The sequence below is a fragment of the Ursus maritimus genome, unplaced genomic scaffold (assembly GCF_017311325.1).
Source record: "Ursus maritimus isolate PB19 unplaced genomic scaffold, ASM1731132v1 scaffold_12, whole genome shotgun sequence".
In the NCBI taxonomy this organism is placed as follows: Eukaryota; Metazoa; Chordata; class Mammalia; order Carnivora; family Ursidae; genus Ursus; species Ursus maritimus.
In genome coordinates, this window is record NW_024423564.1 from 40,102,478 (window position 1) to 40,113,156 (window position 10,679).

At 42.3% G+C, this 10,679-nt stretch overlaps 1 protein-coding gene and 1 long non-coding RNA gene across 4 annotated transcripts in view; one reads left to right on the plus strand and one right to left on the minus strand.

The window, feature by feature from the left end:
• GIPC2 (GIPC PDZ domain containing family member 2) overlaps positions 1-4,617 on the minus strand; it is a 72,814-nt gene extending 68,197 nt beyond the window's left edge. For all 3 annotated transcript variants that reach the window (XM_040627109.1, XM_040627108.1, XM_040627110.1), the window contains exon 1: positions 4,378-4,617. In XM_040627109.1, coding sequence (XP_040483043.1) covers positions 4,378-4,617 — 240 coding nt within the window. The remainder of the gene's footprint in view (positions 1-4,377) is intronic.
• A 35-nt stretch (positions 4,618-4,652) lies between these two features.
• On the plus strand, positions 4,653-10,190 carry LOC103662982. The gene is made up of 3 exons (XR_568623.2): positions 4,653-4,716; positions 9,820-9,921; positions 10,112-10,190. It is a non-coding gene; the product is annotated as an uncharacterized LOC103662982 (long non-coding RNA).
• The last annotated feature ends 489 nt before the right edge of the window (positions 10,191-10,679 follow it).

A 10,679-nucleotide genomic window follows, 5' to 3' on the forward strand; every position in this document is an offset into this window, starting at 1 on the left:
GGAAAGAGAAATAGGGTAACAGGAGGAGATAAGGGGGGGTGAAAAGGGAAGATTTGTTGAGAGAAATCACAGCATAATTGTTATTTATAAACTGGTGTATATAAAGCTTGAAATTAAAACCACAATTCCCAAATTAAAATCTGATCTTGCCTAGAATACTGCTTTATTGGACTGCCTTATGTATCGAGAAAGAAGAGGCTACATTTGCTTGACCCATTCATTCAGTGATTTAGTATTATATATATGAACAAATATAACCAAGTTAAAGGAAAAAAAAATTTTTTTGAGATTTTATTTGTCAGAGAAAATGAGAAAGAGCACACACGCACACAAGCAGGGGGAGCGACAGGCAGAGGGAGAAGCAGGCTCCCCGCCCAGCAGGAAGCCTGATGCAGGACTCTATCCTGGGACCCTGGATCATGACCTAAGCCAAAGGCAGATGCTTAACCAAGTGAGATACCCAGGCATCCCATTAATTTCTGAAATCATTAAAGAAACTGAGCTTTCATTTCGTGGACACGTGAAGTATCTAACTACAAAACTGATTTCCTAAAAAGCCTGTTTGAATAACCGTTTTCTACAGTCTTTCCACATAATAGAAAACTAAGAAAACATGTCATGGCACAAACTCCTGCCAAACAATCACAGTGCTCACATATTCAAAATGCCCCTTCAACAAATGTTACGACTGAAGCTCAAGAGTTTAAAGATCAATTCCTTGGGGCGCCTGGGTGGCTCAGTCGTTAAGCGTCTGCCTTCAGCTCAGGGCGTGATCCCAGTGTTCTGGGATTGAGCCCCACATCAGGCTCCTCTGCTGGGAGCCTGCTTCTTCCTCTCCCACTCCCCCTGCTTGTGTTCCCTCTCTCGCTGGCTGTCTCTCTGTTGAATGAATAAATAAAATCTTTGAAAAAAAAATCAATTCCTTTGTATAACCTGAATATTTTAAAAGATGATATTAAACTTTTTGTAAAAGTGTCCCTGCATTTACAAAAGTTAACTGCTCTTTTAGGCAAGATTTACTTTTTTTTCTTTTTACTGAATTGCTCATTTAGTTGTTTAGAAAAAAAAAAATCAGCTCAAAGGGATTTCTGCATAATTGGCCATCTGTTTCAAGGTAGTGATCACAGGCTGCACCCTGAAAGTGATTCATTGCTTAGATTCATAGTTTCCTTAGCTTCCGCCTTCAGGGACCTTGAAATAGGTGAAATCCAAATTAGTTTCACAACAGCATTTTTTTTTTTTTTTGAGGCAATATTTTTGTGGTGGGGTCTGAGGCTTCAGTTGAAAAGACCCTTTGTTTTAAAAAAGAAGTTTTCCTGGGTTTGTATTTGAAATTTTGAATGCAGTTACCAAGAACCTCACAGCTGCTATGTAATGGACGTGGAACCAGGAAACCTGCATTCAAATACTGGCCCTGCCCCATACCAGCTCAGTGACTCTGCTTAACTTCTCAGAGCCTCATTTAGCTTTATAAAATGAAAAGAACCCCTACCTCAGTGCTATAGTGAAGGTAGAAAGACCACACTATACACTTACATGCCGAGCACAGTCATGGGCACATTATGAACTCCCAGTAAATCTGCCACACCTGAAATCAGGTCAGGCCAAGTCCTTCCCTTTCCCCACCCTCCCTTAGTAAAGAAGGTTCAACTCTTCATACAGAGCCATGCATAACCTTATAGCCACTGTTCTAGAAAAAGGCAGGAATTCTGAGCTGACAATTTATTGAACCTATTAAGGGGAGGAAATTTGTTTTGCTCCCACTGACAGCTCAAAACTTTATACCACAACTCCCCTTGCTGGGGGAATGAGACGAGAAATGGGGTCTGACCAGAGTGCATTTTAATAAATTACTTATTTCAAAATTAAACATTGAGATACTTAGGACATACTATACGATGATGACCAATACTCTATCCTGGATATATTCTTAATCCAATTGGAAAACTCGCATTAATGTTGGTTATATGCATAAGTATACATATATATATATATTTTTTGAAGTTATAAAAATATATGAACTTTGATATAGCAGGATTATATTATCTCAGAATTTTATCTCCTAATTCAGTGCATTGGAAACTGAAAACACTGACAATGGTTGCCAAGCTATCACAGATACCCTGGAAAACTTGGGCAGCAATACAGAATAGAAGTTCATAGAATTTGCGGGGAGCCTGGGTGGCTCAGTCAAGTGTCTGCCTTCAGCTCAGGGCATGATCCCGGCGTTCTGGGATTGAGCCCCACATCAGGCTCCTCCACTGGGAGCCTGCTTCTTCCTCTCCCACTCCCCCTGCTTGTGTTCCCTCTCTCGCTGGCTGTCCGTCAAATAAAATAAAATCTTTAAAAAAAAAAAGAAGAAAAAGAAGTAGTTCATGGAATTTGAACTCAGAAAACAAAAAACAAACACACCTGGGCTTAAAGCCAGGCTCTGCTACTAATTACGTATAATTTTGAAAAGTTTGTGAACCTCAAAGCCTGTTTCCTCTCTGAAGCAGTGATATCAATATTTTTTTCGGGAATTAAGTGCATTGAAAAAATCATGCACCTTGAGCTCAGAATGAGAAGGCTATTAACGCAAAGCAACTAAATCTGGAGTCCCTAGTTGTAGAAGAGACATTTAAAGTCGTCAGTTAAGTATGCTAACAAGCTCACTTAGCTTAGAAACCAGAAGATCCAAGTTTGAATAACATCCCAGATATTTTCTTGCTAAGTATGTGACCTTATACCAAGGCCCAATCACTTTTTGCCTCAGCTCCTTGCTTAACTGTAACTGGTATCACCAATACCTATTTGTTAAGCATAGACCATGTACCATGTAATCTGGTGAGTTTATATATGAACTCCAGTTTTTACAACCCTTCAAGGTAGACGTTCATATCTGGGTTTCGTTCTTTTTGTTTTTTGATTGTTTTTCAAGATTTGTATTTTTAAGTAATCTCCACACCCAACGTGGGGCTACAACTCACCACCCAGAGATCAAAAGTCACAGGCTCTACCAACTGAGTTAGCCGGGCACCCTCTTTCTCCTCTGTTTTATACATGGCTGAGATTGAGGGAAGTTAAACCTGTTCAAAGCCACACAGACAGTAAGTGGTAGAACCTGGATTCACATCCAGGCTTAGGTGTCTCCAAATCCTGTCCTTAGCTACCCAGTGAACTACATAGCACCTGCCTCTCCTAGGGGGAAAAAAAATACAAATAAAAAAGGACATTATTCCCGTGAAAGTGTTTTTTAATTGAAATGTCCTGTACGAACATGAAATACTGTTACTATTCCAGGTCAATATAAATAATTCACAAAATCGGTTTGTGATTTGCCCCTCAGTGCCTGGGAACCCTGAAAGAACAAAAGGTTACACTTCAAGCTCTTTTCCATCTCTTGGAATTTTGCCGCGACCTCAATTTTACTTGAGCAGACCTGATAACATTAAAGAACAAAAATCCAAGTGCAGCTCTGTGCCATTCAAAGACAGCTCTCTGCACTCCCTGGAGTCCAGGGCAACAGCTCACGCTTTTCCTTGAAATGTGGACAAAATACTTCCTTGGGCTAACTTCTCTTAGATCTGCAGTTCGCTCTTGTAAGCATAAATAAAGTAGTCCCACAAACATCCACATAAACTAGTGCTTTCTACATCACGCCCACAGCAAACTCCAGTTCCAGGCACGCATGCAATCTAATTAATGCGAAGTTCAGCCCCTTTAAAAGGACAGGATGTAAAATTTAGAGCCGATTTTTCCCTCTGAAAGTTCTGTTAACTAAAATCCCATAGCGTTAGATATAATTCTCTTCCGTTAGGCACCTTTGGTATAATCAACTTCTTGGGAATACCACCAAAGGGACGCTGGTGTTTGGCGCGAGACATCTGACGGGCTAAGTGGACCCCAGCTTGCTATCACCTGGCAGGCACTTTTCTCGCTCTTCCTTACTCTGGGAGATGCTCAGCGTGACCCTCTCCACCGAGCAGAGGAAGGAGAGCAAAGTCCAGATGAAGTGGAGAGTGTTAACTTGCCCAGTCAGATCTCCACTCTGGGGAGGCTCCCAGGCAAGTAAAGCATACTCATTTGCATGAGGAAGAAAAGTCGCCCCCGGTTTCCCAGAAGCCAGGAGCCTCGGGAACGCGACTTTTTCGGGACCCGGACTTACATTTCCCCTCCTCACTTCGCCGGGGGCGCTGCAGACAGACTCGGCGCCGCCTCGGACCTGAGACTCAGCACCACTGAGCCCTGCCAGCCCCCGCCAATTTAAGCCGGCCCGGCACTTGGGCTAGGCGGGGGGCGCGCGAGAGGAGGGGGCGGGGGCCGCACGAGGGGGGCGGGCACGCGAGAGGAGGGGCGGGCGCGCGCGCCAGGCTGAGCTGAGCACCTATCCCCTACCTCAGACTCCGAGATCTCAAACACTCCCGCGATCTTGGCGTAGAGCTCCCGGATGCTGGTGAAATCCTCCACTCGGCCAGTGGGGCTGCCGTGGGCTAGCTGCGTGTAGAAAACAGGCTTACGTGTGGGAGGCGGGGGGTCCGGGAGGCTGTCGCCGCCCGCGCCCCGCTGCTCGACCTTCACCAGCTGGGCGGCCTCCTTGGACTTGGCTTTCATCTTTCTCCGCAAGCCCAGGGGCATGTTGCCTGGCTGAGGGCGGAGGCCCACCTGCACTGCCGACCGCCTCCTCTCCCGCTGGATGTCGCGGACTTTGCGCTCTTGCCCCGGGGCTGCGCGCAGGTAAATGCAGCCGCTGGGCCAATGGCAGAGGTGCTTCCGCCTGGCCGCGCCGGGTCAGGGCCCCCCTCCTCTGCTGCGAAGAGAGGCACCTGGACCGCAGCGGCCACCTGCCCGCCCTCCGGGGAGAGGAAAAGTTGGGCCCATTCCCGCATCTAATCTCCCCGGGTTCTCTCCCCGCCTTTAAAAAAAAAAAAAAAAAAAAGGTCTCGATGTCCGTAAAAGCCTTGAGATGCTGAAGCTAGAGAACAACACGTCTAGAACACAAACGCGGTGGCTTTTCTGGTGCTTTTCACTGATCTGAGGTAGGCACTCACACAGGATTGGGCCACCGGGAATAGGGATTTAGGTAGAAGTCAGCCTTCGTCAGCCTTCTCTGCGCCTCACCCTGGGAAAGTTTTGAGTTTGGTGCCGCTTCAATTCATAGACGCTCTAAGCCGGCCCTAAGCGCCTCTCAGTAACCCTTTTTACTCGCTGTGGGCAGTTGTCTCTCCCAAATGTTCAGCGCTCTCCCCAAGTCATGTGCAACACCCCCAACCTTCTTGGTCCCTGTAGAGGACCCTGCCCCTTATTCTACAGAGAAAATCGAAGCCATTCCGTTCAGTGTGTGAGCTCCCTCAATTCCCCACCCCTCTGTATAACGATACCCACCTCCCGTCTCCCAACTCCGAAGAAATCTTTCAGTTTGACCCTTGCACTGATCTTTTCACTCTTCTAGGATCTCTTTTTTTTTAATTCCAGTATAATTAACGTATAGTGTTACGTTTCAGGTGTACAATATAGTGATTCAACGATTGTTAGGATCTCTATTTTTAAGCTACCTGTTGGCTCTTGCCTTTCTCCACATCTGGTGCCACTCACTGGGGGGTCGGAAGCCCAAATCTTTTTCGACTGTTTTCAAGTACTACCTTTGCAGTGGCCTCTAGCTACATCTGCACAACAAAGCAAAAATAATCTTGAATTATAGGCTGCTTTTCCTCACTTCCCCCTTTGCTCTTAGGCTCACTGTGATCAGACTTTGCCCCCACACTCCACTGAAATTGCTTGTGCTCTGATCTATTCTTAATCCTCAGATATGATTAACTCTTTTCAGTCGTTATCCTACTTGACCTTTCAGAGTATCTGACTGCACTGACCATTTCATTCTTAAAACATGCCTCTGTTTTGACGTACCTCTCTCCCTGTTAGCTAACTGCTACTTTCCAGGAACTGTTTTCTCTAAGGCTATTATTTTTCTTGGCCACTTCTCTTACTCTGCATGCTCTCCCTGAATGACCACATCTGTTCTCTTGGTTCCAGCAGATGTTGTTGACCTCTAAATTTATATCTGCAGCTCAGTCTACCACAAAGAAAATGTACTGCAAGAAACTCAAAATGAGATTTTATAAACTCATCCTTTTCACTCAAAGCATTTTTTTTTTACTCCTGAGTTCAGAAATAGGATAATGTACTCAGTAACCCAAACCGGACATCTTTGAGTTATCATATCAAACTTTTTCCCCATCTCTCACATCAATTCAGTCCTAAAAATCCATGTTTCTCAAATTAAGGTTAGCAGATGTCCTGTGGGAGGGGAGGAGGGGATCTATTAATTCTTTAGGATAGTTTTAATATTTTTGTTTTATGTTATGTTCTATGACTTAAAAATTAGTATAAACATATTCCAGTTCATATGAGCTTTAAAAATCAATATAAACATATTCTGGTTCATACTCCCTGAAAATGGAATACTGCGACAGGATCTCAGAGCTTGAATTTGCCTTTGTGATTATGATTGCTATAGCACCAAATAATATTACTTGGTTTTGTGCTGAGAAGAGTAGAGAAAACCTAATGTATAAATAATGCATTCCTATCAAGTGAACGCCAAATAACTTCACAAAATATTGTATGAATGAAAAGCTCGCTGAAGTTTGATTAAAGTAGGAAGAGAAGTGAGGGTATGTGGCAGGGTATGTGGCAGGTATATTTTCAATATCCAAGCAGTGCGAGGGAAAACAAGAGGGTGTGAAATTAAGAAAAACTTCAAAGAACGCTTTTAAATAAAAGTGTCAAATAAAATATCAAAGAGAGCAAAAGTATTGGCCTATGGTGGAAAGGTTGGATTCTACAGCCTTTCAATTACCTTTAATTTCTAAATTCTATCTTTCTTTGCCTTGAGGCTTACATTAACTTCACTTTCATGGACAATCTCGCTTAAGGAACCAGCTGTATTAGCCATAGTCCCAGAAGAAAATAGATGGTACACTCAAATTAAGAATATTTGGTGATGGTTTGACAAAGGGACTGGGCAGGTGGTGGTCAAGATATACTCATAACACATAGTATTGTATCCCAGGGCCATTTCTATCCCAAAGTCCAAAGTAGTGAGGAATTAAAAAGTTCTGTAGACAAAAACACCTTGAGAGGACCTGTGACTTTTGTTTGAAGGAAGTTCCTAGCCAGAGGCAAACCAGAAGAAAAGCAGCTGAGGAAAGGAACAGCCTGACCCAATATTCTTAGACCTGAGCAAAAGGAGCCCCTGTTCCAGCCCTCCTCCAGAGGCACAAAACCCTACAAGGTATGGAGTCCACAGAGTCAAGGGGCTGTGGCCATCTGCAAGTCATGCTGTCCCTTCTAGACCATGCTCTGGATACCCAGGATCCTGGATTTCTCTGCCAAGGTGGCCCCAAGTCTCCTTCCAGAAACTGTGTAGGCTTTCCTAAGGTACAGGCAGCCAGCACTGCTGGTGGGCACAACCTGCCTGAGGGTAGTCAATGAGCAGCTCTTTGCCAAGGAAAGTCAGTGGGAGGAGGCGAAACTGGGTAAGAAAATAATAGGTAGACTGCAGGGAGAGACCCGTTTCTCCCCATGTTCCTAATTTCTAGTGTCAAACTCTGATGAACTGAGGAACTCTAAATTTGTACTTCACCTTTTGGATCATTGTGAAAAAATATTGGTTAAAATAGAAGGATAGAGGGGCGCCTGGGTGGTGCAGTCAGTTAAGCATCCGACTCTTGGTTTCAGCACAGGTTGTGATCTCAGGGTCATGAGATCAAGCCCCACATAGGGCTCTGCGCTCAGTACAGAGTCTGCTTGAGATTCTCTCTCCCTCTCCCTGCCCTTTCTGATCATGCTCTCTCTCTAAAATGAGTAAGTCTTCTTAAAAAAAAATAGAAGGATAGATCTTATTATTTGACAATTTGTTTTTTAAGCAATTAGTTTTCAATGGTTAAGATATGGTATCTGGGCCTCCATTTGTACTCTTGCCCTAAGCCCCACAAATTTGCCTACCCTGACCTCATTCTCCTCCCTCCCTCAGATGACCTATTCTGAGTCAACGCTAAATCAGATGCCAGAGGAAAGAAAGTCTTTGTTGATATGTCCCAGGCTACAGATGCCACCGGGAAAAAATTTTAAAAATGAAAGTCAATCTAGAGAGACTGGCACACCAGCCCACCTAATCCCTCACTTTCCTGAATTCCTAAAGTACAATCTAATGTTCTAGAAATAGCTCTTTACAAGAGTATTGTATTTGCATAGATGCTGACTTTTTCACATATGGTAAATTCTCTACATACCACACAGTTCCTTGATGGTAGAAACCATGTTTTGTATTCCTCTTTAGTATCCTCTCCAGATTCTCACATATTGTTATGTATATAACAGATATCAGTAAGTATGACTGATAAAATAAATTGACCTTACTACCTAAAATAAGTGAATTAACTTCAATTAATCAAAAGTATAAAGTCTGCACTTTATGGGGCGCCTGGGTGACTCAGTCAGTTAAGCATCTGCCTCCAGCTCAGGTCATGATCTCAGCGTCCTGGGATCGAGTCCCACATTGGGCTCCCTGCTCAGCGGGGAGACTGCCTCTCTCTCTCCCTCTGCTGCCCCCCCCAACCCCGCTTGTGTTGTCTCCCTCACTGTCAAGTAAATAAATAAAAAAATCTTAAAAAAAATAAAGTCTGCACTTTACATTAAGACTTACAGTTCAACCCAGGTTATTGATCTACAGTATTTCCATTCAGTAGCATTTGGCATTTCTAACAGCTTAAAAGTATCAACTATAAAATCAAATATGAATGAGTCATAAAAAATTCTAAGATTAAATTAACAACCTTAAAGGCCTGCCAAAAGCAATAATATTAACTTGTTTATAAGAAAACATGTAGTCATCAAATGAATCAGAGATAAGTTTGCTAATTTGTTTTGCTCAGCAAATATAGCCTCTAATTACAACATGTAAGATTAGGTATGCTGAAGAACCATACACTGTCCACCCCTCCCCAGCAATGTCCCCTCCCCCATTCCAGTTATATATGTGTCCAGTAAGCAAATACTTGAGAGAAAATAAACAGGATTTGTTAAGCCATATGCAGTTTTCCCTGGAACTAAAGATAGCATGCTTTATAGTTGCGTGGCAACAATGAACAACTAAAGATGACAAGTGGGCAAGGAAATAACTCTTATGTAGCTGAAATTCAAGTAAATTTTGTTAGGAATAATTGGAAATAGAGAACTAGAAAGTGGGAAGAGGAAAAAGAGGTAAAGTGATACAGTGGGAAGAATAAAGTTAGTAATCAATAATAAGTAAGTGTTCACTGAGCACCTACTGTGTGTCTGGCTTAATACCCAGTAATTTTTGTTTTGTTTTGTTTAGCTAAATTGGTCATATTTTTTCTAGTGATTATTTGCTGTTTCTCATACATTAATTTGGAACTCGCAACTTGGCTAAATAAGTTAATGTGAATTAAAACTTTAAGTAAACAGCATACCCTGAGACCCACAGGATAAGACATAAAGTTAGGATAACATCTATTTCATATCTCTCAGAGTCACTGCAAAACTATGAGAAGAAAAACAGTGCTCTAAGTGAATTTATGAAAGATAAATGCCTCAGGGATTCAGAGGGGGGCGTTAATACCCTTAAAGGGGCTTCAAGGATATCAGTAGGACTAGCTACAGTGGGTACTTAGTGTGCGTATGAATTATGAGTGATGGAGGAGACAGTTATCTAAAATGCAGATGTCCAGGCTCCATCCTAAGATACTCTGATTCATCAGGGATGGGCTCCAGCAATCCACATTTTCTCATATCTACCCCCACATAATTCTCATACAGGTAATCTGCAGAGCATATTATATGAGTAGATGACAGCAGACATTACATCTTGGAGGAGCTGGGCAACAGAAAGGAGCATGGAGAAGGATAAGGCCATTCTAGGTGGGTACTCGATTACAAATTGTTTCAGTAGGGTCGTCTTTCCTGTACGTGATCAAACATAATTCTTTGGAGGTCTTAATTTATTGACTTTTACTATTTTTCAGTAACATTTCCTTACACAAGTAAAATGATGAATGAGAATGTTTGTGCACTTGGTAGCACAGTATTTTATATACATTATCTTGTCCAGGGGTACTTGGAAGAAGCCCTCAGGCATGGAGTCCAAATTACTCTGCATCACCAAGGTTATGGTAAATAAAACAGTGGAAAAAAGCAAGAACAGATGTGAATGGTAAGCTAATTTAACAAATTCTATAATAACATACATATGGAAGAGCTGCATGGAACTTAGCAGCCACATACAAAAGTCATGTATTTTACTCATTTAAGAACTATATACAAAACTGAAAATAGTAGGAGTAATTAGTTGACACACAAGCCTTTGAGGACTCTTTCAGAGTTGGGCAAATAATTTCTTTCATACAGAACCCAAAAGAGTAGACAGAGTAAAACATACCTTCAGTAAAAGCAGTAACCTAAATAATCTTTTGAAAATAATTATTATGGTAGTTTTAAGATCAAGAGATAGTAAAAACAAAAAGATATGATTTCTCTAAGGAAAAATATCTCACCTAGGAGTAGAAATTCTGGAGTAATTACATTACATCTCAAAAATATGAATGCTACAATCCATTCACTGCTGGAAAAATGTGAAAGATTGTCAGCACCTGAGAGTCATTAGCTGGTGATGAGATAAT